The sequence below is a fragment of the Daphnia pulex genome, chromosome 8 (assembly GCF_021134715.1).
Source record: "Daphnia pulex isolate KAP4 chromosome 8, ASM2113471v1".
In the NCBI taxonomy this organism is placed as follows: Eukaryota; Metazoa; Arthropoda; class Branchiopoda; order Diplostraca; family Daphniidae; genus Daphnia; species Daphnia pulex.
Window position 1 is genome coordinate 4954304 of NC_060024.1, and position 25873 is coordinate 4980176.

General features: G+C 40.9%; 5 protein-coding genes across 5 annotated transcripts; 3 read left to right on the top strand and 2 right to left on the bottom strand.

Annotated features, from left to right (window-relative positions):
* The first annotated feature begins 2924 nt into the window (after positions 1-2924).
* Positions 2925-5356, top strand: LOC124199348. The gene is made up of 2 exons (XM_046595158.1): positions 2925-3615; positions 3694-5356. Exons 1-2 carry the CDS (start codon positions 2968-2970, stop codon positions 4675-4677), a joined length of 1632 nt encoding a protein of 543 aa, XP_046451114.1. The 5' UTR covers positions 2925-2967; the 3' UTR covers positions 4678-5356.
* A 1996-nt stretch (positions 5357-7352) lies between these two features.
* On the top strand, positions 7353-11371 carry LOC124199350 (E3 ubiquitin-protein ligase RNF213-like). Its single transcript, XM_046595160.1, has 3 exons — positions 7353-8403; positions 8477-10759; positions 10829-11371. Exons 1-3 carry the CDS (start codon positions 7392-7394, stop codon positions 11275-11277), a joined length of 3744 nt encoding a protein of 1247 aa, XP_046451116.1. The 5' UTR covers positions 7353-7391; the 3' UTR covers positions 11278-11371.
* LOC124199349 lies at positions 11344-15764 on the top strand. The gene is made up of 4 exons (XM_046595159.1): positions 11344-11697; positions 11762-14812; positions 14883-14975; positions 15064-15764. Exons 1-4 carry the CDS (start codon positions 11416-11418, stop codon positions 15538-15540), a joined length of 3903 nt encoding a protein of 1300 aa, XP_046451115.1. The 5' UTR covers positions 11344-11415; the 3' UTR covers positions 15541-15764.
* A 4852-nt stretch (positions 15765-20616) lies between these two features.
* On the bottom strand, positions 20617-21714 carry LOC124200553 (speckle-type POZ protein B-like). Its single transcript, XM_046596821.1, has one exon. It carries the CDS (start codon positions 21712-21714, stop codon positions 20617-20619), a length of 1098 nt encoding a protein of 365 aa, XP_046452777.1.
* A 1084-nt stretch (positions 21715-22798) lies between these two features.
* Positions 22799-25449, bottom strand: LOC124199351. The gene is made up of 4 exons (XM_046595162.1): positions 25173-25449; positions 23608-25087; positions 23326-23542; positions 22799-23181 (listed from the first exon to the last, which is right to left on the bottom strand). The coding sequence occupies exons 2-4, from the start codon at positions 25058-25060 to the stop codon at positions 22989-22991; spliced, it is 1863 nt and encodes a 620-aa protein (XP_046451118.1). The 5' UTR covers positions 25061-25087; positions 25173-25449; the 3' UTR covers positions 22799-22988.
* Positions 25450-25873: the final 424 nt, after the last annotated feature.

The window sequence follows — 25873 nt, forward strand, 5'->3', positions numbered from 1 at the left end:
ATCGCATCATTTTCAATGTTCATTCTTCTTTTCCTTCGTTATTTTTTATGGCTGAATCAATTGCTACAATTTTGCCTCGAAACTTAAGTAATTTCTCTTCTGGGTTAGGAATATTCCTGTTATTCTATAATTAGTGATATTAAAAACTGATTTATTTTTTGTATTAGTCATTCTAAAAATAACCGAAACGTTATTGGTTAATTTGTTGATAGTTGCTCCGCTAGCGCTATAGCGCTTTCTTCCTTTCCTATTTCATTCTCCGTCTTTATTTTGTTTTACATGGATGTGAAACAAAAATGTTGTCCATTTAGGCTTTCGCCATCTCTCAAGCCGGTCTATTATAGCAGTAGCCGACCCCGACAGAATACTGTACTGGCATGAACGATGGGAGGGATTTGAAAGGAATTGAAATTTGGGATTTGAAATTTCTATTAAGTGAACAATTGAACAATGAACATACCATCCCCTCTTCTACTATGTTAGTGGGTATGGAGAGTTTTTTTCTACTCATCCTCTTCTGTATAACAAAGCTAGGAGGTGGCACATCTAGCGGCAAGATTTACATTTTGATTTACATTTTTCACACAGTTATACATTTTGACCGCTAGATCTCGGCCATCAGGCATAGCGACTAAATGCTAAACTAGTTAAAACAAAATGTCGTCGAACTGATGAAATCGAACATGTTATCGATGCATTAAAGAATCCCATTTGCAAGTTTCGCACGTTGAAAGCAAAATAAAATTGGACGTTTTAATGATTTTAATGGTAATCTTAAAAATTGAAAATTACGAAAACAGATTTGATCTCTAACTAGTCTTTTGATTTTCGTGTCCTCACGAAACAGATACGAACGAGTTTATTCTGCCATTATTAAAAAGGTTGTAAGCTTCTTTCAACTTTTTTTGTTACTATCGCTGTACTCAGCATTAACAGTTATTCAGTAATGAACTAGATTTATTTTTTATTGCAGCAGTTTGAAATTTTCAGATTGATAAGTCTTGGATTTGATTTTTAACGGCAAGGCAGTAATGAGAAAGGTAAGGCAATATTCATATAAATCGTTAAATCTTGAACTCATCTTACAGCTCTACCAACTGTTGATTGATATAGTTGCGTATTAATCATTAGTAGAAATTCTTCATCAAGGTAACCTTATCTCACGTGTAATGTCAAATGTTGCAATGCAACTGAATTATAGATAGTGCTTGATTTAAAACCTTGTTTTCATTTCCATTAGATCTTTTTTACTGACAGTGACAAGCACAAGTGTGAACAAAATTGAAATATCTTCACGATTTCCCATGACTGCTTATATTGTTCATTTTATCTTAAATTTTGGGAATTCAACAATTAGTTCATAACTCCACTCCTAAAGCTTACTTTGTTATGTTCCTTCTTTTAATAATATATTGACCTATTTATTTTTAGGAGTGGTTGGTGCTAGAAATGAATTGAAATATGATGAAGGATGAATTTCAATAACCAAGCCTGCCAACAAAACACTACCAAAGTTGAAACCATGAAGAAAGAAGATGAGTCAGCTGATGTTCCAGAACCCCCAATAGCCCTTACAGATGATGTGAAACCACTTGAGGAAACCGGGAAAAATAGTGTAGATGTACCAGCAATTACTTCAGAGATGGAAAAAAACACCAACACTGATTTGCAACCGCAGTCAGATGCTGATCTCTTAAACAAGATGCAAGAATCACCATTGACGGCCACAGTATTTATTGCAGCACCACTACTAAAAAATCACAACTTGAAGATAATTGGACAAGACAAGCATTTAGGAGAATGGAAGACGCCTCAAGGAGAATTTGAGACAATTTTGCAAATCAGTACAGACTTATTCATCTTTAAGGGAACTGTTCCGATTCCTGCATTGCCCGGATCAAAATTCAAATTCGTTCACGTCAACATCAATGACCAAAATAAAGAGTATGAAGGTCGAGGACCATGTGACAATCGCGAAGAAGAATTGTTACCTGACTCGTGGAATTTTTTCGTATTCAAGCAGAAACGCGAGTCCATTGTCGGAAAATGGTGGGGAAGTCAAACAACGCGTGGTCCAACAACGTTTCTCCACAAGTCGGAGACGAAAAGAAGAATAACATCTGATTTCTGCGGTTTTTTATTCAACCACGCGGTCTCAAATGTTTTGCCAGGTACCTTTTCCACATTAAATTTATACGATAAGTATTCTATATTTTCTATGTTTCGTTTTCTATTGATGTAGACTGGGATAGTGCCTTTGAATTTGTGAGTGATGGCATTCAAAAGATACGAAAGGAAGTAGACTCTGATTCATCCGACGGTTTTCTTGCCTTTCTTACCCTGCGTCTTCAGAATCCAGAACTACAAGTCAGTCTCGATCATCTGTTCTTACTCACAGTAGGGGCTTGCAGGATGGACGTATTTCCAGAGAAAATGAAACAAGTTTTGGAAGCCCGAAGCAAAGAATTCTCTCTTTATTTGCATAACTTTAGAAGTCTGAAGCGAAATTGTCAAGATCTTATCGCCATTCTCGAACACATCGCCATCAATGCTGGGCGCAATTTCTGGTGGATTTTGTTTCACCTAAATCGCCATTTTGAAGTTCTTAGAAATTACAAAAATCAAGAGGTAACCGTGGCAATCCTGAAGACACTTCAAGATATCCCACAGGTGTTGCTAAAAAATCAAGAGAGCACGACAAGAATCGTCGACTATTTAATCCGATGGAAAGACATTGATGATTTATATGCTGATCTACGTCCCGTGTTCGAATATGAACAAAGTGTGAACCATCAGCAATCTTTAGATACACTTCTGCTAACAAACCTCTTGCTCCACAAAACGACCACTGAAGATTTAAAAAAAATTCTCAATTCAAAATTTTTGGAAAAAAATTTCCAGCGCATCTTCATCCCTATAGTCCCACGAAGTGTCAACCTCAGTGCAAATATTGAAACAGTGCCAACCATGCCTTCGAGTATCACCGTCGACGAACCAGCTGATTTGAATGATCCGCAGTCCAATGGTGTGGCCGTATTATTCCATGAGACAATCCGCAAAATTTTCAATCAGAAGCCCATGGATGTCGCAAGACTAGCAAATTCTACACCCGATTATTTACTACCGTTCGTCGTGCCTATTGTCGAAACGAAATTGAAAACGCTCTCAAGTTTTAGCAGGGAAGACTATCGCTACTTTGCCCAACAAGAAGATATTACTTTCGTCAATTTTCCTCAATGTAAACAAGGGATCGAAGCCATGGTTTCGAAGATGAATGTTGACCTTGTGAAATCAGGATCGTTTCAGGACGTTGCTTCATTAAAACTAGTCTTGCTAGGATTGACTGAAATTGAGGGTAGCATTCCTTTTCTCAAGCGCCCAAAGATAGTAGATCTCAGAGAAGCTATGAGCAGTTTGCCTCTAAAATTCTTCCAGAATTTGCACTCTGTTGTGAAGAAACCTGGAATTCTGGTCGACAAAACTTTGAAACCTTACCGCAACGGAAGTACACGAAGCGTAGTTGTGCAGCTAGAGAATCACTTTGACCAGCTAGACGAAATTCTTAAGAAAATACAAAGCCGGAAAGTTCCACTGATCGAATTGGCAAGTCTCAATGTAAGTTCATCTTGTTGTCTCTTATTTTTATAATTATTTTTCCTACAAATATATTAACGGTTATACGTTTAATGCTAGGATCCACAAGTACAAGATTGTTTGAAGAATCTTGGTCTAACAGAATGTAAACAAGTTAAATTTCGCCAAGAAGTCGAAGAATTGAGACAACGACATTGCCTGTACGCCTTTCTCTACAGCAGATATTCCCGTTCTGATGTGATCACCCAAAATCCCGAAGACAGCCATGAAGATGACGATGCAAATGTCAGCCATCTAAAAACCACTCAACTCTTTGATTCCACAGAATGGGAGGCTTACCTGAACGACATTGATTCGGAGATGAGTAATTTAACTCTGGAAGAAGCCTTATCATTGCCGGTACCTCTATCAACCATTTCTGCACAATGGCTGTTTGGACTCAAGGATTGTGCTTTGTTCATGGATAAAGTATGGCATCCAAACGTCAAGTCTCAGGTTATTTATCCATTGTGCAAAGAGGATTTGAAAGTTTTCGTACGTGAATGCGCCGTTACATGGAAGGAATTGGCCAGCACCGTTGCCCGCGGAACCGTTTCATTCAAGCAAATGGATGAAATCAGCAAATTACAACCGGATCCCAATGTTCTTTCGCAAAGTCATCTGACGCCTCAACCAGTTAAAGGCGTTGCAAAAGCATACAAGGAATTCCGAAATCTTCAAGATTTACGACACCTCATCGGCCCATTTGTGACGGCTCTTCGATTCTTCTCGATCAAAGAAAAAGGCCCCATCGACAGTCTGTACGATTTCGTGTGCAAAAACTTGTTAGGAAATTGGGATAGTACGACTTTGGTCCAGATCGCAGAAACGGGAATTCTCCGACTAGTGAATGAAGAACTGAACATCGACTTGGAACGACCTGAAACACGGAATGCAATGCAGTTTGTTGGTTCCCTAACAACCAAAAAGGAAAATCGTTATCCCCTTATAGAATGGCTGAGAGAAAAGGACGAAAAAGACATGGAAGCTATGGGGAAAATTCTACAAGGAAATCTGTTGGAGGTCTACGGTAATTTGGTTTAAAAAATCTCATTTTAGTTGTTATTTAACGTGATATTTTTACTTCAGGTCAGCTGCAGACTCTCAGAACTCGGATCGCTCCTTTTCTGCAGAAGGAATTCAATATGTACCAGGAATTGTTGCTAGAAGTTCGTAACTCAGAAGAACGTTTTTCCCAGCGCCTTTCTGGCCGCGTTCAGCCGATTGATTGCAATTGGATCACCAACATGCTTCCCGAGATTCAAGCTGCTATTCGCGCCAGTATAATTTCACCATCTGAAGATGCGAAAAAGAAACTAATAAAGCTCCGACAAGTTGCTATCAATCCCCAAAACGAATCCTACTCGATTGAAATCCACTTGGAACCGACAGGATCGCTTTCAATGGAAGAACTCAAGCAAGCTTTCCAGCTGCTGGACATGACTCTCATGGATGACGATGTCGATAGCCAAATCCTTGCTAGCCGAATCCGAAGAAACGTTGGGCTAATCGAGAAACTGGCAGAAGTTTTCGGTCATCTTTTCGTCTCTGGGTGCATCAGATACACTTTCAGCGATGGAATTGTCATTGAATTGGATGATTTGGAAAAAGACATTCAACTCATGCGTGAGCAGCTCGAAAGTTGGACTGGTCATTGGAAAGAAGTCGAAGAGTTGCCCCTTTTAGCGCTCTTATCTCGCGATTATCTGCTTCAGCTGGCCGACTTGATTGGTCGAAACAAAGTAAAAGATGTCCTGTCGATTATAAGGATTTTACTGCCATCAGCATCATTGAAAATGGAGACGTTAGTCGATCAATTGGTTCAACGGTCCCCTCGCATCGACGACGAAGATTGGCTCTCAACCGCCCAGCTGTTTCAAATTCTTCGAGATCTGCATCAACTAATTGAAGTCGTGTTTCGAGAAAGAAGCCCAGAATTCGTACTCCCGCCATTTCTCGTTTCCTATGGTCGGACCCTACAGCTGCACTTTATTGACAAAGCAGTCGTTATTTTAAACGTTTCGCGAGAACTTTTGGTTGGAACTGCATTGGCCGCCTACATCTCACTGACTCGTCAGCCCATTGAACCCAGCCGAATTCTTTTCGTGACGACCAATACGGGAAAAATTGAGGTGGAACGATTCATGAAACTTTGGTCTGTGGCTAACGTTGACCAAGACTTCTTCGTGATTGTGCACATGGAGAGACTTTCTGCGGCTGCTGCAAATGCTGTCCGTGAAGGTGTGAATCGGGTTTTACCGGAAAACCAATGTAAGCTCCTGCTACTGGCTCAGCATCATCACCGTGTCCATTCAACGAAAGCACTCGGCGCTCGACTCGGTCTCGTTTCCGACCGTCTGATTGAAATCAACTTTACAGCCGACCATTTGCGGCAGTGCTTTTCAATCCTTTTGCCCAATGCAGTGAATCTTCATTTCTTCACGTCAAAATTTCCAGGTTGTGGAAAAAGTCAACAAGCGATGCGAAAAGCTTCGGACCTGATGTCACTCCCCGATTATTATCGCATTTGTGTAAGAACTGGATCCGTCGAAGAATTGCTGGCCAGCTTGAAGAAAATAGAAAACCTTTCCAGTCAGTCGAGGAAACGCGCTGTTTTTCTTCATCTGGATGTCGCCCACTCCGTGTCGCTCGAGTTCAACGACATTTTGCTCTCTTTACTCATCCATGGAGCTCTTTACGATCCCAAAAAGGCCAAGCTAGGATACTGGACGATCTCTCCACAGACCATCATCGCTCTGGAATTCGCCTCGCCTTATGGACCGGACGAATTTCTCGTCATTTCTTACCTTGGAGAACATCACGTTTGTGAATGCAACAAATCCTTTTTCACGTACGATTTACCCGTGATGCCACGGATCCTTGGCCAGCAAATTACAGTCAACCGCTCCAATGTCCTTGTAGCTACTGGAAAGTTCCTCCAACTCAAAGAAGCTGGACTAGAAGGATTACGCGTGTGGGATGATCTCTCTTCACTGCCCGAAACCATCACTGTAGATCCTCTACCGGCAGAAGAAACTTTTGATCTTTTAGTAGCCGCCTTCCAGCATTCAGAAAATCGAAATGCTCCCACTTTCAGCGCCCTGAATGCAATGGCCTCCTTTCTTTATCGCCATATCTCGGCCATGATGAAATGTGTGTGGTTCAATAGCTCGGCTGTTCACCTGTTTGAGCGCGAAGATTTGGCTCAACTCTTCAAGCTGAATGTTTTCAACATGCTTCTCAAAGTGGCCAATGACAGCATTGCCCGGTGCTGGTCAATAGTCGACCAGGGAAGGAAAATGGCCGAGATGGATTGGATCAACCGTCAACGAGCTATGATCTTGCTCGGAGTCGATGAGGAGGGATTGTTCACCGGTATGAACATTGTCGGACGTGACGCGGTCGCCTTGCAAAATATGTTTCACGCCAGCTTGCTGCCCATTCTGGAGCTGCAGTGTCTGCGGTTTCAGGAGCTCCATGGATTTAGAAATTTGATTGAGACTACACACGGCGCCGAAGTCATTTTGAACGCAATGCGATCGCTCTTGCTCTTGGACGGAACCGCCTCCAGTGCTGTCAAAGTCACCCAACTGGACAGCCACCCTAAAAACACTTCAGCTAGTCTACGTTTAAGCCAACTTACTGAGCAGGAACAAGGGTAAGTTGAAACATTATTTAAACATTGTCCAATATTTCTTTAATTAAAATCGCAACTTTTGTTCGGTAGGTACGCGCTGACAGGAGATAATATCACGAAAATGATGTTTGCTCTTTATCGGATTCGCTGTGGCCTGCCCGTTGTTGCCTTTGGAGAAGCTGGCGTTGGCAAAAGTGCTCTTTTCCGATTCCTGATTGAAACCTTGCTGGGGCACACATTCGAAGTGTGTAACGTGAACAGCGGAACTACAATTCAAGACGTGACGGAGATTATCGAGTTGGCAATGAGAAACGCCATGAAACCTGGAGCTCAAATCTTTCTATTTTTCGACGAAATGAACACGGCCGATCCTCCTGTCATCGCTTTCTTCAAAGAGTTGATGCTCGATCGCCACTATCGTGGAACTATTTTGCCCAAAAATGTGCATCTAATGGGCGCCGCCAATCCTTACCGACACTTGCACGAAGTTGACAAAGAAGCTGCTGTTGGACTGGCTTTTCGCTTTGCCCAGCCAACCCAAAACGACGATGGGAGCAACACTGGAACTGACGTGCGGAGTTTGGTGTACCGCGTCAACGAGTTACCGCTAGCTTTTTATGATCACATTTACGATTTTGGTCATCTCTGTGACGAAGCCGAAGACACCTACAATGATGAAATTTGTGAACACGGACTGCCGAAATCGAAATTCCATGTGGATTGCGTCAAATGGTTCTCCGATCTCATTAAAAAAAGTCACCGAGTAGCCAGAGCGTTGAGTGTCGATCCTGATTCGGCCGTGTCCCTTCGTGATGCTGCTCGAGCAGTTCAACTCTTTCGCTGGTTTCGTCAAGCGCCGGCAGCTCAAAAAATGTCCAAAAATGATGCGAGAAAAGCCGCAGATTTGACCATCTATCTGGTCTACGCATTTCGGTTTCACCAACGCAAGATTTTTTTGGAGAATGTCTTTGGAAAAAATCAATCCGCATCCAAGAATATGACGGAAGTGTCTAGAATTATCGCCGAAATGCTGTACGAGCAGGCGCACGGAGCTTCCATTGGCTCCGGTGCCATTGCATTGAACGACGCCCTTTGCGAGAATCTTTTCGCCTTGTACGTTTGCGTACTAAATGGTAATTATTATTATCCGTTATTTGGAATTAGTCATCAAATGTTAATTTTCTCCTTTTCGTGTTAACAATTTAGGAATTTTCTTGATTATTGTCGGACGCCCTGGATCATCGAAATCCTTGTCAGTGGAAATCCTCAAGCTGGTTCTATCTCCTGGCAATCACACACTCCGGCACAGTTTAGGAGACTTGCCAGCCATCACTGAACTTTATTTCCAGTGCTCTCCGATGTCAACATCTTCCGGATTCAAAGCCCTTTTTGAATCGGCCCAGCGACTCAGTGTTGACCCGAAGACTATGCTGGCCATGGTGGTGCTGGATGAACTCGGCCTGGCTGACATGTCACCTGAAAAACCAATCAAAGTGTTGCACGTCGAACTAGAACGCCAATCAGTTTTGACATCCGGCGAAAAGCAACAATCCCCCTTTTCGGTAGTTGCCCTCAGTAATTGGGTGGTGGACGCTGCCCAGGTGAATCGTGGTATCCTGATTTTACGTACGCAAGCTGACAAGAAGGATCTACTGGGATCGGCCGAACAGTTGGCCGATTCTTTAATCGCCAAATACGCCAAAGACTCGGATAGGATGCGCATCCGTCAGACGCTGATTGAAAGCCTAGAGAGTGTTGTCAGCACCTATCAAGAATTGGACGGAAGAGATGACATCGGTGGCGGACATTTCTTCTCCATGAGAGATTTCTTCTTCTGCGTCAAGAATTTCGTCTGTTCGGTTTTCGAGACTGTCAGTCGTATGGGAGATGTGGGCGATGTTCGTATTTCTCGACATCTTTTGATTCAGTCGGCTATTCGGAACTTTGGTGGTCACGAAGAAGCTCGAGAGTTGGTCAGAAAGACGATGGCTGCTAACCTTGCCATGAATGTAAATTGCCTACCAGCGACGTCGCCGCTAGGTCTCATCGTCTCCAACATCCAGGATTCTTCTAAACCGCTATCTATTCACATCGCCAGACATTTGATGATTCTCAACCGGTCCCTGATTGGTTTACAACTCCTCAACCGCCACGTTAAAAGTAAATTGGACGAGGGAATCAACTGGAACGTTCTCTTCGGTTCCTGTTTCCCAGGCGATCTACAAGTTACAGCCGTGACGAGAAAATTGCGCCAAGTGGAACAAGCCATCCGGGCGGGCGGCGTACTCATCCTGTGTCACGCTGATCAGTTGTTCGAATCACTCTACATGGTCCTGAATCAACAATACTGGGCTCAAGGTGAAGTCACCATGACTCAGATTGCTCTGGGTCCTTCCATCCGAGCCATTGCTCTTCCCAACGGCCCGTTTCGAATCATCGCCCTGCAGGATACCAACGTAGCACTCAATCGGGAGTTGATGTCTCCAGCCATTTTGTCCAGATTTGAAAAACACGAACTGAGACCTTCTCATCTCCTAGATAACACCGGGAAAACATGGCTTAATGCTATTGAGTCTCATTCCATCTGGTTAGCTGTTCCGGAAGTGATTAAGAGACAAAAGCTGATCTACGGTTATCACGAAGAATCCTTCGCTTCCTTGGCTCTCCATTTGCAAGAAGGAGGAATCAAGATGGACTTCGAAAAAGTAGACGAAGAGGGTCCAAATTTTGCGAATACTATCTGGATGCGAGCCGCCGACCCAATGGCCATGATCAAATTGGAACGGAATTCCAGTTGCCATTGTCCCTCATTGAGGGATTTTTGCTCGTACTACCGCAACAACTTTGTTTTGGAAAGCATTGACGACGCTCTCCGGAATGTCAGATCGAATCGAATGGTCATCATGACCAAAACGCTTCGTCATTTGGAGATTACCCTGGACGACTCATTCACCATCCGACTGTTTGACGTCCAAAGTGAACTTGAATTCATCCGGCTGCTGGATTCCATCGACGATGAAGATTTAGCTGATCCCGACTTCTGTCTCATTGTCCAGTACGACGTGGTGACTGGTCCGATCGAGCAATTTCAACTGGCCAAGTTCGAAGTAGACCAACGTTTTCAAAAAACCAAATGCCGTGTCACTTTCGTCGTTCACGTCGATCCACGCCCAATCAACATGCACTGGGTCTTTTCTTTTGGCGATGGTTGGGATTATTGCTTCGTTGACGAGGTCCTTCACAGCGGTTCAGCAAATCAACACCAAATACCATTAAGAGAGCTCATCCGATCGCCTGGTGACCAAATGTTGTCGAAGTTTATCGAAAATTTGCCGAACGATTCGTTCAAGTCATTGCTGCTGGAAATGCTCGGTCCCGTTTTGCAGACAAGCCTTGCCAGCTTACGTTCTTTCTTGGGGCAATTCTACAGTGGAATGCGGACGGCCTTAGGACTACCAGGCAATGAACTCTTGCTCGAATTGCTGAAAGGTATTCACAGGCCTAGTATTTTATATTTGAAGAAACATTTTGATTTTGAATTTGAATTTTTATCAACAGAGTGCTTAATAGCCCAAGTAAAAGAGAGCAGAATCACCTGGAACGTAGTCGAGGCCTTCAGTGACTCCAATTTTGATTCTTCTTCTTCATTGACACTGAGTCTGTGGGGTGTTTTCAAGCACAAAATCAGTAACCCACTTGCCAATCTTTTACTCGTCAGTGATGTCTGGCGCGTATCCGACAAATCGACAATGAATCTGTGGTGTGACTTTGTCGTCGCCAACTATCCTGATCGATTATTGGCGCCCAACTCATCCGATTCCCTCGTTCAAATGCCGTTCGGTTTTCGCTCTTGTACTCGACTTTTCGGCCGGTTGTTGGCCAATTTCGACCTTGGTTACGCCCAACGCTCTGACTCGTGCTTGAATGGCCCGCTGCAGTGGCTAATCGATAGTGTGGCTGGAAACCAAGAAGAAGAATCCCAAGAAATTAAAGAAGTACGTATATGAAAGAAATCCGTGGGGATCTTGATAGCTAATTTATAAATTTTGTTTTTTCATTTCAATCAGGCTTATTTTCTTGATTGGTTTCTGTTACGCATTCCTCCGCATCTGCATCGCTTTTTGAGAAAAGTACCGTTGTCTAAAATGAGTACTATTATCGACAGCCTGTTTGAAGAAACCAACGAGTTTTTTCTCGACTGGCAAAAGTGGCAAAATGAAGTGATTGCTGCCCTTGAACTGGTAAGCATTGCTTCCTTCGCAAGGGCGGACCTGGATAATGGCGACTTTTGGTGCGATTCCCCCGTCCGGATGCGTGATTGGAAACTGTTCACGGAAGCAGCGGCTCGCTTGTCGATGGCAGGGTTGGCTTCACCCGATGTCATCAGGACTCACGAAAGATATATGCAAGTGATCTCATCCATTGAAGTACTTTTATTATCGCATTTTATTGAATTTGCCAGTTTTCTAAACGTTCTTGACTTTTTATTAGGCGAGTCCAGCTCTTACAAATTTACTGGATCGCGTGGAAGACATATCTCAACTCTGGCTGGGTTTGAGAATCACCAAACGGATCCTGCTCTTTGATCCCGAGTCGGAGATTAAACTGCCGGAATTGCAGGTTTCTGAGAGGCTGTTTGGCAACTTGACGGAGTTGGTCATCACCTCAGTCATCCGACCAAGAGTCTCTAGTGGAAATCAAGCGAGAAGGATTGTCCGCCAGGCGGATTTATACGCCTTGCTCAAGAGCACGTCAGCTTGTAGGTCTCCGGAAGAACTTGGCCAAATCCTTGGAGAATGCCCCACCACTCATTCCATCGTGCTGCTTGAAGAGAATGTCACCGGAGCAGGTATCAATGGGCATTGTTCCAGTTGCGCTCATCCACTGACTACAGAAGAAGACGAGATCCAGGCCTTCCATTTAATGGCGCCAAGTGCCGAAACAATCGAATCCCTCTTCCAGGATCATCAGAAATTCATGTTCTTCTTCGAACGTGTGGCCGAACTCTTTATTCAGCAGCACAAGAACAATCCGCGCAATATCCGAGACTTTTTGCAGCGCATTCTAAGCTCCGATTTCCGTATCCGCGTCTCTTGGCGATTTCTGACCGTCATCGTACGGACAATCTTGTCGACTCGATCCGGCGTTAGAATCATCGACGAGCTCCTGTTGTCAACCCGCTGCAATCGGCTGACTCGCCAACTCAACGTCAACGCTCACAGTTTATTGCTTGCGTTACTCGCTTGCGCCGACCAGGATGTTGAAAATGACCCGGAAGAGGAGGAAACAGCCCAAGATGTGCTTCAAGCCGCCATGACGGGCAACTGGACGGTTGGACGGATTCGACAACTAGCCCTCATCCGACAGCAACTCTCCAGGAATGATAGTGGAGTAGAGAATGTCATCGAAGAATGGGCTCGTTGGCGGAAAAGTCAGTCAGATCAAATCGTATCAGACTCTCTGCTCTTCTTCATCCTGCGCTTCTCCTCCGCCGAGGGAGATGACACTCGGCTGTGCAACATGTTTCGCAATCAGAGAATAGTTGAACATCTTAACCGTCACAAAATTATTAAAGACTACGTCAATTCCTTATCACCGCTGTCGCTGGGTTTCCCCCTGGAATCTGCGACCGTTACAGTCAACCCTTTTCAAGAGCGCCTTTTGAATGGTGAGATCTTTGGTAATGGAGCCTTCGAACATTATCGTTTGCTGCTGGACCTCCAACCCGACTGGGCTCCCTTCGTCGCTCGATTGGCTTATCACGCGTTTGACATCTTTGAAGCCAAAAGAATCAACTTCCTGAGAGTAATGACTACCAATCTGGTCGCTTCGGCCGAATTTCTTTTACCCGGAATCGACAATCATCCCTACCTGCACAGTTTTAATTTGGAACCAACTCACTGGTATTTTTGCAGCTGCGGTGCCTTAAACTGCATTGGCGACTGTGGGCAGCCAATGGCGGTGTCTGTCTGCCCTAATTGCGGCACAGCACTTGGCCATAATCATATACTCCGTCCAGGCGTCCGTCACGCTACGCCCCAAGACTTTGTTCCGCCCAGAGGCATGCACGTAACCCGAACGCCCTCTAGGACACCAACTTTTGCTGTGAGAAACTGTTCTCCAGCCGTTACCCGATTTGCACATTTGCTCAATGCACTCGCCTTGATGGTTGCAGCCTTGAATCCACGGACCGGTCCCGCTCAAATCGCCACTGTGCTGCTCACGTTGCCATTGGCGGAACGCCAGCCGGTTGAGGATCGTCGTTCGCTCCTTCGACTGCTTTCGAATCACATCATCATCCATCTGGATCTCCTTTGTCAGTTGCTGGTGACCACTAGACCGCAGCTCAATATGACGGACAAATTCCGAATCGGACATTTGTTGCTGCATAAATTGTTTGCTTCGACAAATCCCTCATTTGTTGCCAACGCGGCCAATTTCACGAACGGAACACAGGCCAGAGAAGCATTTGAAAATGGATTAGCTGAACTGCTGGCCCAGCAGGTCAATCTGGCGGAAGAGCTCGACCACATCGCCGGACAAGCTAACGAAGCATCGAAGGCGTTCCGCCAATCTTTATTGCACAATGAAACGTCGCACTGGGCCTACGCTAGAAGGATCTTTGCCGATCGACAATCCGTTCAACTAGAACTCGCCAGAAATGGACAATTGCGCCGGAGTTTCCCGTTCCTGGATTTATTGCTGGATGACGAAAATGGAATGCGGAAGCTGAACGCTTTGCAATACCTTGGCGAAGCTATGCGTTTCATCGCCCTTGTTCGCACTGTTTTACTTGGAGAAATAACTCTAGAAGAAGCCAATCGTATGTCCATCTCCCAGGGATTGGAAAAGATCACGGAAATCGTTTTGCAGAAAACGATCCTTCTGGATCGAGGACGTCCGGTTGCCTCCCGAGACCACGTGATGCATCTCTTTGACGGTTTCAAGCAACTGTGGGATCGATTCAGTCAGTTGGAGAACGTGGAGAAGAAAACTTTCTTGGATTACTTCGAATGCCAACAAGTCGATGTCAACATCCGGCCCAAAACCGTGCTGGATCCGACAGCTCCTCTTATCCTCATTTTGGCCGGCAGTGAACTGCCTGAGAGTACTTTCAGTTGCCAATTATTGAGTCACGCTGTGGAAGCCGCATCTTCTATCGCTCTCACCAGCTTCATCCAGCCTCTTTGCCGGACAGGCTCGGGTCGCGTCCGGCTCTCTTGCAGCAGTACAGCAGCTTTGGCCGACTTTGACGAGTCTTTGTACGCTCACGTTTCCACTGAAGAAGTCGATCGCTTTATCCGCGATCACGTCATCGATCACACCACTCTGCCACTAGCAGAATCCTTTGCCATGACTGCCGTTTTAGGATCGGCCGGCAGCACTATTGCAGAAGACCTTTCTTTTGAAACGATCCCCGAATTTATTTTCAAAGAAGACGTGGAATCGGGAAATTTTCAGGCGATCCTCGAGAGACGTTCTCTACCTTGGCAGCCGTCTTCCATTCCTCCACAATTGCAGGAACTCATCCTGGCGGATTTGGTATGATTTATTTTTATCGTTTTCCGTTCTTGTGCTGTCTTACGTGAAATTATCTTTTGTAAAATTACAGGAGAAGAATCGAAGCTTAGCTGAGGCTAGATCGATCCTGATTTCGGCAATCACACATCTCCATTCTAATACTGAGCCTCTTATCATTAGCAAGGTAATAAACGCATTTTCGACTGCTGATGCAGCGATTAATTAAAAACTAAGCCATTTAACATTTCTAATGTTACTTTTTCTTGCCATAGGTGCGAAAGTATTACATATCGGACGTCCTGGACGAACTATTGCGGGCAGAAGTCCTGACTGAGCGTCACATGTCGAACGCCACGCTGGGCGTTCTCAATCGTCATTTGAGACTGGAAGTTCGTCACGTGTTTGGTTTGCTCAAAGCCATCGTGTCTAGAATGAAGGGTGACGATATTTTTGGCGGCCGAATCCCAGAGGGCTGGACAACGATGATGCCCGAACACTTGGCTCAGCTGTCGAGCCAAAAGTTGCGTGCTGATACGCAATCAGGTGATGGAGTTCTGGAGACTTTGTTGCAAATAGTCAACATTGTTTCTGCCTCCCAGCCCGTTCCTGTTGATCTTTCGCCCGACAACTCTCTGCTGTACGCCATCCGACAAATCGAAGGCCCTGAATGGGACGGAATTCCCGCTGAGCTAAAGATGGAACATCTTGGTCATGTGCTGCTGATTGCAGAGTCCCTTGACAACAAATAGTTCCTCTTCTTCATTATTGCACTCCCTGTTTTAACTTTCTTCTCGTTTGTTTTTTGTTTTTTAAAATCCAGAATTATTATCCATTAATCAATCGCAAGTCCGTGTTTCAAGTCATGACCTTTTAAGTTGTTGTAGCAATGCTTAATACTTAAAGCGTTTTATGGTCATCCGTCTTAATGTAATCTGTTTTAAAATCAATATAACCTGGTTTTTTATGTTTCTGACGCAAAGAACTATTTTATTAGTACCAACGCGTATTCCAACAAAGTCGTTAATATTCGATTTTTCGCGTGCGTAACTCCTTCTTTTCCCTTAGGCGAAGTTCTTTTTTGTTACTCCGCCGTGGTAATTGGTCTTTTATCATCTCAAACATTGTCAACACAAAATTAATAAGTTACATAAAGAAAACGAAAGAATAAATTCAATGAATGATTGTTTCAATTTACCTAGGATTTGAACCCAGAAGAACAGCGTGCCAGGCAAAGACTGTACCACTAGGCTAATGGTTTCTGAAATCAAACGGCGCGTTTTTGAGAGAAACGAACTGTCAAAACAAGCCGCAGCACAGCCAAGTTTAGGCAGGCAGACGCCACCACTTCTGTAAGTCGCTCTCAAGACCTGACGACCACATCAAGACGATCTAATACAATATTCTCCGAGCAAACACCGTCAGCCCATCGACGGATAATCGCACCAAATCGACGCTTGCTAATTGGAGACTTGGATTTGAAGAGGATTTGGCTGATCGAGTTTGAGTTCGCATTTCTTTTTCTTCTTTTTTTCCTTCAATGTGTCATGAGTCATGACTGTATACAGAAAAATAAAATTCATAAAATCAAGATATCCAATTCGTTATTGCCTAACTTATAATTAATTTTGTGTTAACAATCGAAATGATTCAAAGCCAGCATTTCATACGCCGAATGATCTGGCTGGTAAAAAAAAAACATAAGAACCGAGACATCATTTACCATCTATCTGTCCCAGAGCTCTTCGGTCAGTGAGTCTGTGTAAAAAAAAATCAGTAAACAAAAGAAATCGTATGTTGTTCACAAGGTATAACCGATGATACGCCTATACGTTCTCAACGTCATTGGACTTTCCCTTACGACGATTGCACGAACTTTTCATAATGGTGGTGGAATATAAACCGAATAATTTCCAAACTAAAATTTTTTATTTTGAGACTAGGAGGAGCCAGCCTGGAGGAGGAGGATAGCTGCTGAAGTAAAACGAAGCTGAGAGTGGGATTGCGTTTGTGTATAAGGACAGGCGAGGACAGGGGGAGACGATAATAACATGAGATAAATGAGGAATAAAACACAGCAATCTACCCTTACGGAAAAATCTCATTAAAACTCATAAAGAAATACATGAGAATAACCTTAATTCTCATTCATTTTGTCGTGATATTTTGGTGAGATTAACAGCAAAATATCATTTATTTGATGACTTTTGATGAGAATTTGGGACATTTTCAAGTTTAAAATCAGCCGTTAATCATTAATTTCATGTGAACAAAGTGAGAATTATGTTATTTCTCATCTAAATATAAATGATTAGTCGCGTAAATATAATGATTTCTGACTGAGGGTTTACTGTAATCTCGCTTAATTTCTCTTTTTCCACAAAAATGTTAATGATTTTCTCACTAAAATTTGAATGAGAATTTGAGCGCTTTTAAATGAGATTTTAATTATATAAATTGAAAAAAGAATTGCCCTGACTAGGAATAGAACCTCGACTTCCAGGGTGGCTTGCCAATCTGCTAACCACTACACCACCAATTGATGTTATAATTGAAGCTTTTTAACGTGGAAATTAATAAATTGGTTAGTTTAGTGATATAACAACAGGGTTATGGGACTTAGAATAATTTACACAAAAAACACATACCAGAGTCAAATAGAAATTGCACTCAAATTTACTTAGCGCGTGAAAAAACTTAGTAAAAATTTCTATGATGCGTTTTGACATACCATATAATCAATTGGTTAGTTTAGTTAGATAAAAGCCAGATTTCGGGACTTAGAATAATTCACACAAAAAAAAAACACACCAGAGTAAAATAGAACTTTCACTCAAATTTACTTAGCGCGTTAAAAAAAATAGTTATCCCAGCCTATCTTGTGATTATAAAAACATCGTGTAATTTTTGTGAGAATTAGATAGCTACCATATATTTACGAAAGGTAAAAAATAAAAAATGTAAAAGTCCAAAAAGAATTTAAAGTCAGAATATTTCATTCCAGGTAGGCCTATATACTTATTTGCTGATTTTAACGGATATTTTTAGGATTGTATTAAAAGAATACAAGAAAATATTTTGATGTCATATATGTAGAAATTTTCCCTTGATTTTTCACACATCATTACAAAACATAAGAAAATATTGACGATTAAATAGTTATAATTTCACATCTGATCTGTTGAATTGTAGCTGATTATTACTGACTTTTTGTTATGAATTTGAAGATTTTAAAGCCCAAAATTGGGTGAAAATAATACCAAAAAATCTTTTGATTCCTTAGTGGGAACTGATTTTCACATGATTTTAATGAAAAATCTCACTATAAAGCATTAGAGAAATTATTGATAAAAAGCTCTTAATAAATGATAATATACAAAATAATTATAATTAAATATCATGATCTCACACCTAAATCTACCTGATTTCTGATAGACATTTAATAATAAATTTCATGATTTTTAAGCCAAAAAACTGTATAAAAGAAAACCAAAAAAATCGTATAATGTCATAGGTAAAATTGATTTTCACATGAATTTATACAAGAATCTCTTGACAAAACATCAATAGAAATTAATGATTAATAACTCAGAATTTATGACAAATTACTTATTGATTATAAGAATATATCATGATATTCCCGCTTAATAATCACTGATTTTTTGCAGATTTTTCATGCGAAAAAAACTGCGGGAAAATCATGACATTTTATTGATTTTCACATGAATTTATACAAGAATCTCTTGACAAAACATCAATAGAAATTAATGATTAATAACTCAGAATTTATGACAAATTACTTATTGATTATAAGAATATATCATGATATTCCCGCTTAATAATCACTGATTTTTTGCAGATTTTTCATGCGAAAAAAACTGCGGGAAAATCATGACATTTTATTGATTTCCACATGATTTTATACGAGTATCTCATTACAAAATACCAATAGAAATTAATGATTAAAAACTAAGAATACATGATATATTACTGATTTATTTTAAGAAAATATCATGATATTTATGGTTAATTATCACCAGTTTCTTGCATATTTCTCATGCGAAAAGTCTGTGGTAAAATCATGAAATTTATATGATTTCTTTCTGATTTCTTACTACGGATTGGGTTATATCTCATATAAAATGAGACAAAAATATTTTAAACACTTTTAATGATAAATATGAGGGTGAAAATTCTCATCAATTTAATGAGAAATATATGAGATCATCAAAAATTATTAAAAAATCATTGATGTCATTAATAAACATATGATTTCTCATATAGTTTGATGAGATTTTTCCGTAAGGGTAACCGGTGTGTGCTGGTGCGGATATTGCTGGACCTTTTTCACGCTCAGCAACATGTTGTTTGTGCCTTGTGAGCGTAAATTGCTTAATTTATTGAACAAGAAGGATTTCTATTGCTGCATATAACTGTCGATACAGCATCAAGTATCATCAAGTCCCTTGCAAAATTGCAATCCAATATATAATTTGCAATTGCAGAGTGTCATTATGTAATAAGCTGGCGCATTATAGAAATGCAAGTTATCCGCTAATGGCCGGAGGGAAGCAGCTGGCGTTACGACTTGGGAGTGTTTATTTTAGCAACTTGATCCTGTTATAGCCCATGGCTGCTGGTGTACTGAGAAGGAATCATTTTATTCATCGTTTTAGTTAGAGGAGACGGAATCAAGTATTTTTTTTTTCTTTTCGTGGAAACACCAAGAATAATCAAAACAAAATCTGTGACAAGGAAAACCGTAAAAGATGTTCCAGCTGAATGCCAGCAGATGGCCAAGAAAGTATCGAAAAGTGTGTTTTTTTAATCGCTTGATTTATTTAGTCTACGTTAAATATTATACAACGAATTGCCTTGATGACTATGATGAGCTTTTTCTGTAAATTGGCTTGATTGGAATAAATAATGTTTCCGCGCATCTTTGTTTTTGTTTTTCTTGCAGCCACAGAATAGAATGGAGTCATCGAAAAATTATTGACAAGACATTTTCCTGCAATTCGACACATATACGTCGTTTGTTATTTTCTATGAAAGCGGATTAAGCCAAACGTTTTTATTTAGACGTCAGGTTAACGAACAATGACGTAATGGGAATAAATAAGTCGTGCCATTTTCCGTTTCTTGCACTCTCTAAATTTTTTCATATTATTAGCTTTATTAAATTTAACTCATTCCCGGTACGCGGTCATTACCTAATATACGTGGTAATATCAATCACAGAATTTTAACTACCAAAAGTTGGCAAGTTTTAAGTTTGGCACGTGTTTTTAACTCTTTATTTTGATATGAAAATGAAACTTGGATGCTCTAGTTAACTGTCTGTATGCAGGCAGTTCATTGCAGTTTAAATTAATTTTTTAACAAGAATTTTCTCATCGTTAGGATTAGGACATTTCAAAAAGGATACGACGAGAATGTTCTAATAAAATAGAATATTTAGCAAGCGTTTGTCAGTTCTCAGTTGTTAAGCGGGACAATTTAGTAACTTGAGGTAATTATTGAAAAACAAAAAAGCAGCCAGATATAAATAATTATCGGCAACCACTCAGATTTTAACGAATCTATTTTGACAGTCATCGCATTCATATCGTCATCGTTGAAGTCAAATGACTGAAAATTTTCTGAAACAGCCCGAATCAAAATCAAACTATTTACGTAAAAATCTAATGAAAAGTAAATTTATTTTTGGATAGGCAACTCTATACAAATCAGTTTCTGACATAACTGATGAGGGGAAAATAGAAAAAAGAATTTCTGGATGTATATAATCACAATATAATTGAAATTAAACAAAATCGAAAATAAAGCTAAACTGACGATAAAAAAAGGTTCTCCAAAATATCTACAACAAGAACCCAAATAGAATGATTGGGATGCTCGTGTTTCGCCTTTTTCCATCCGTCGGTCGCCATCACTTCACGTGGATAACGCCGGAAGAAGTCCACCGCACTCTGCTTCAAATCATCCGCTGGGTGGATCTGGTCGCTGAGCAGAAGCAATTCCATGCAATTCTCAGCCGACATTTGAGAACGCAAATGAGACTCGCATGCAGATTTCAGTTGATCCAGCAAATATTTGTCGGCAGCCGCAAACAGTCTGACGGCCATAGTTTCCATTGTGGCTAAAGTCAAGCGGCCGGAATAAATGAAACGGAGAAGTTCGGAAAATACTTCAGGTTGAATGTCTTCAATCACAACTTGATTTGTGATATTTTCCTTGGTAGGGTGGTTGAACATGGCCTCAAATACTTTGCTGCTGGATGCCAAAATACATTTGTGAGCTTGAAATTGGCGCCCATGGACGTTAAGAGTGACATCGCTGAATTGCATGTCTTCAAATAATCGTTCCTGTTGGTCGCTAATTGTTGACTGAGGGAATAAAGGAACAGGCCTAATGCATTTATCCGCAGCAGCAGATACGATTTCTTCTTTACCTGCATACTCAATCTCGCAGCAAATGGTTAGACTGCCGTCCGTTAGCAAAACGTCATTTGACAATATTAATTCTTTTTTAACCCTCAAAACTTCACACTTTGAATAACAATGTTTCGGCACAAAAACTTCTTGTGGCCAAATCATTTCCCTTTTTTTATTTAGAATTGCCATCTTCACTTTGAAACATTTGTCTTGGTAACGAGAGATACTGAAAAAGACTTCATTTGTCGTAGGTCGTCTATCGCAGTCGTAAGTCCTTTGGAGTGTTAAACACCATTTACCAGCATAAGGACGTTTCTTATCTTGAAATTCAACTGATTTAGTAACTTGATCCTCGATAAGAAAAAACTGTTGAATGTTCCACTCAAAAGGAACTTTTTCGACGTCACATTTAGAAACGCACCAGTTCTCTGCCGTCGGTCGAAAGACTGCGAAAGGTATTTCACTAGACTTCACGATGGTTCGTTTCATTTTTCTAGAGAGAAATTACAGTATATAACACAACATAATTCGCCAGCAATTAAATCAATAAATGTGGCACAATTAAGAGTAGGACGACTAAAACAACCTATATCCTGAACAAAAAGAACAGCAAACACGACTGAATGGATTGACGACACGATGAAAGGAAAAACAAATGATGAAGAAGCTGACGAACAATAGTCGTTCGAATTTTCCGGAATTTTCATTGCACGACCCTGGAGGAATGCGCGTATAGTGGTGTAGAATTTCCAATGAAATACTTCATTTTTTTAAGGCTCTAGCTGCCTTTTAACCTGCATGGCGATGATGGAAAACTATAATGAAAGCAAGACGTACATTTCTGTGGCATTGAATTGAGTTCAGCGATCCATGCTATACATAGGCTACAGGCTAATGCTTCTGAGAATCGCTTATAAACAACTTAGTGAGTATCGCATTCGCAGAAAATATCGCACTGCTTGTAATCATTCACTGGATATATGATCTGATTGGCAAAACACATTTCAAGGCATTTGGTTTTTCTATTTGTGCCAGAGCTACTCGGCCAGTATGGCAGGTGTAAATAAAACGAAATAAATCCTGACACGCTGTAATCGGTAAATAGCTACAATCTCAAATTGACGTGATGATATTATAACCTTTCCTTTGGGAAAAATGCTCGAACATGGTCAACATCGCAATGGAATGGAAATCGAGTCGTGCCATTGTCGCCCTATCTTACCAGCAGTTTCTCAGTTTCTTGTGCTCTTTAATTTTTTCCGTCATAGCTTTAGTTTAACTCGCATTATATATACTTAGATGCGTGGCGAATATCATATAGAAATGGCGCATTATAATAGAAATGCAAGTTATCCGCTAATAGCTGGAGGGCAGCAGCTGGCGTTACGACTTGGGTTTTTCCGTTTTCCCTATTCCTTTATATTAGCAACTTGATCCTGGTAGCCCATGGCTGCAGGTGTACTGAGAAGGAATCATTTTACTCATCGTTTCAATTAAAAAGACGGAATGAAATTCTTCTTCTCGTGGAAACACCGAGAATAACCAAAACAAAAAATGTGACAATATAGGAAAACCGTGCTGAAAGATTTATTAATCCAACTGAATAGAATGGCTGATACACACACTACACACGTGCTGTGCGGAAAGATTCTTTGAATTGAATATTTCCTTTCTACAAACCACAAACTACAAACTACATTCAAGAATTGTGTAAAGAATATAAAGATTTAAAAAATATGAAGTAGTAGGCCTAATAACACCTTTTAATCCAAAGGGAAGAAAACGAAATTTTGGCTGTCTCTGTAATTATTACAACTCATAGGATTGGACGCCAGTCCACTGTAGAATGCGTCTATTTCCTTGTGGGATATGTAAGAGACCGTATTCTTCCAGGTTAGATACAGGTTAATAGCGTCCCATGTAGTGTTCACAGTTTTCGGTGCCCATGGCCACATGCTATATTTTTGAATAGGATATGCAAAGAATTATTAGTATTGAACAGCGAAATGAACCATCGATTACTGACGATGATTTAATATTATACAGTGAAAATAAATGAAGCGGAATTATTTTGCGCTAGCTCAAAAGGAGAAAACTCACACTGGTAAGCTTCTGCTGCTTGCTCTTCTACTTATTCCGGCTTTATCCGCACAAATTCCGGTTATGTAGACCTCTTCTAAGAAAAATGCAGGCGTTGTTTGAATGGCCGCCAATAGTGGGAGGATGGTACTTTTGTGCATCAAATAGGCAGGTCCATTAAAGTATTTCGGATACGTATTCCATGGCCACTCGTCCAACGTAACCATCTTCTCCTCACCTTTGATTAAAGTATATAATTGATAATATGTTTAAAATTTAATGAAAAACTATTCGCTTGCATACTTCTGTTGGGTTTGTACTTGTTTAACCGGCCAATATTACTCTCATCGCCGTTCTGCTGACTGTAAATGGTCATATTTCCATTATTGCCGAAATGGTAAAAGTCTCGAACAAAGTACGCTAGTTTGTGTACGTTGACATGCATGTCATCTTCGACTTTAAATAGAAAATCGATTTGGGGACAGCGAGAGTATATCCAATTGATAACCCCAGGCATCGTCATATAACTTGGAAAATCTTGCGTATCCGAAATCTGAATGATGTCCTTATATTTTGCGCTTTCTTCCGTAATACTGATTTGGGATGATGTGTTTGTCGTTGGTCCTAAAACAAAAGCAAACTCAATAGTGCAAAACAAGGGGCAATTCCTGTCGCTGTTTCTATTGAGTCTATTGATCTCTTCCACATGTTTTTTCCACGTCTGTCGAATTTTGTCTCGGCTTTCTCGGTTTTCAGGTGCAGATATTACGGCAATAAAAACGCTTCGATTGTTGTCTGCTGAATTCTTACACGGTGAAATGGCGAGGTTGTATCTTATCGATGTGACATCGTTGAAAACTATGCCGTATTGGGGCAAAAGTGGTTGTATATTCGGTTTTGGTACAATTCTCATACGGCCCATTTGGTAAAGGGTGTAACTTAGCAAATCTCCCGAAAAAGGAGTGCCACTGAAAGTTTTAGCGATGGAAGTGTACATGAGTTTGGTTTCATCATTGAATTCCTGACGTATAAGGCCCAACTGATTTTTGGCGTCATTGGCCGCCGCTTTGATGTTCTCCATTTTGGAATCAGCCAGTTGTAAGGTTACATTATGTACCAGTTCTTTGCACACTTTCAAATTTTCATCAGAATTTTTTACTCTGTCGATTAAGCTTATTTTGTCTTTTAGCAGGACAAACTTCTGGTTTTTAGTCACGGCCAACTGTTGGGTTAAAATCTGTTCTTTCTCATTTGACATTTTCATTTTTTCAAGTGAAATCAACTGAGAAATTTCACATTCCGTTAATCGACTGGTTAAGCAGTAGGATTCGGTTGCCAGGAGAGACAGGTCGTCATTTTTGTCCTTTTCGCACTTTCTTAGTCGTTTGCTGTAAGTTGATCTTGTTTTTTGAAGTCGTTCTTGTTCATCCGCGACTTTGAGGATCAGATTTTGCGAAACCTCTCGACACGGAATGAATCCATAGGAAATACATTGAAAATCATACCTGATGGTGTTGTTCGATTCGGATAAATTCGGATCGTCCATTTCTTCATCTTCGTAAATAACAGTCGTGGTTTTCGTATGCTTGCGGCATGGGACGTAGCGGTAACTTATGCATTGCGTATCGACTTTGGCCAAGAATAATGCTGTTTCCAATGCGTGATGCTCATGATAATCAACTCCGGTCGTATTTTGACAGTTTATTGAGAATACGAGGAATAATGCCAGTTGAACCACAACATTGACGAAACCCATTTTATTATTCTAGTTTTGAGTGTTATACTAGAAAATGTGAGAAAAAATAAAGTGGAATTTTAAATATGTGAGAATTTTAAGTTTTTAAATTGAAAATGTATGTGGCATTTACCTCTCTTATTATTGAAGTTGTAATGGAAGTATAGTTTCTTTTTGAATGTTAGTTATACCTTTACAGCGAACTGGTTTTGCACAAATGTTCTCACGACGTAGCTAGACCTCCGAACGAAAGCTAATACGAGACTGGATTGCAATGCAATTTAACGTAGCTATACGAAAACGGTATCGTGTCCTAACGGTCTGATGTGTGTCTCATGTGTCCTAACGATACTCTCATGTGTCATATGATTGGTGAAACGCAAGGTGAAACGTGATTTATTGGAGGAACATGGTTTATTTCGGCATTCGATCGTCTCAAGTTTTATTGCAAAAAACACGTCGATGAATTTCTACAGCTAATCTGGCTAGTCTAAAGAAATGTAAAAGAAACTTGAGGCCTTTCAAATATTTGATCCGTCGTCATTTAAACATTTAATTAATTAACCTGACTTTAGAAACGTGTTGTGCAAGTTAGGGTTGGCTACGATTGTATCAGACCTTTTTTTTTTACGTTTCGTCACTCGTCAGTGACGTACGGAACTTCACTCAACTTCAATGTTGTGTATGTTCAAATGTTCAAATTCAAATCAAATCAAAACACGAGCGTTCCAATGCCACCGTGTTTTTTGTTTTGTTTTAGACTCTCACAATGGATTCCGCATTTTAGCCTTCAATCACTGCGATTTAGGAAGCCTCAATGTGATGTTGTTTATT

Excerpts from the sequence above, each read along its gene's own strand:
- LOC124199351 (XM_046595162.1), bottom strand. The coding sequence starts at position 25,060 with ATGGGTTTCGTCAATGTTGTGGTTCAACTGGCATTATTCCTCGTATTC. Across the intron at positions 23,543-23,607 it reads CAAGTACAAACCCAACAGAA|GTGAGGAGAAGATGGTTACG; the intron begins GTATGCAAGCGA and ends CTTTAATCAAAG. Across the intron at positions 23,182-23,325 it reads AGCAGCAGAAGCTTACCAGT|CATGTGGCCATGGGCACCGA; the intron begins GTGAGTTTTCTC and ends TCAAAAATATAG.
- LOC124199350 (XM_046595160.1), top strand. The coding sequence starts at position 7,392 with ATGATGTTTGCTCTTTATCGGATTCGCTGTGGCCTGCCCGTTGTTGCC. Across the intron at positions 8,404-8,476 it reads GTACGTTTGCGTACTAAATG|GAATTTTCTTGATTATTGTC; the intron begins GTAATTATTATT and ends TTAACAATTTAG. Across the intron at positions 10,760-10,828 it reads CTTGCTCGAATTGCTGAAAG|AGTGCTTAATAGCCCAAGTA; the intron begins GTATTCACAGGC and ends TTTTATCAACAG.
- LOC124199349 (XM_046595159.1), top strand. The coding sequence starts at position 11,416 with ATGAGTACTATTATCGACAGCCTGTTTGAAGAAACCAACGAGTTTTTT. Across the intron at positions 14,813-14,882 it reads AACTCATCCTGGCGGATTTG|GAGAAGAATCGAAGCTTAGC; the intron begins GTATGATTTATT and ends GTAAAATTACAG. Across the intron at positions 14,976-15,063 it reads AGCCTCTTATCATTAGCAAG|GTGCGAAAGTATTACATATC; the intron begins GTAATAAACGCA and ends TTCTTGCCATAG.
- LOC124200553 (XM_046596821.1), bottom strand. The coding sequence starts at position 21,714 with ATGAAACGAACCATCGTGAAGTCTAGTGAAATACCTTTCGCAGTCTTT.
- LOC124199348 (XM_046595158.1), top strand. The coding sequence starts at position 2,968 with ATGCCTTCGAGTATCACCGTCGACGAACCAGCTGATTTGAATGATCCG. Across the intron at positions 3,616-3,693 it reads TCGAATTGGCAAGTCTCAAT|GATCCACAAGTACAAGATTG; the intron begins GTAAGTTCATCT and ends GTTTAATGCTAG.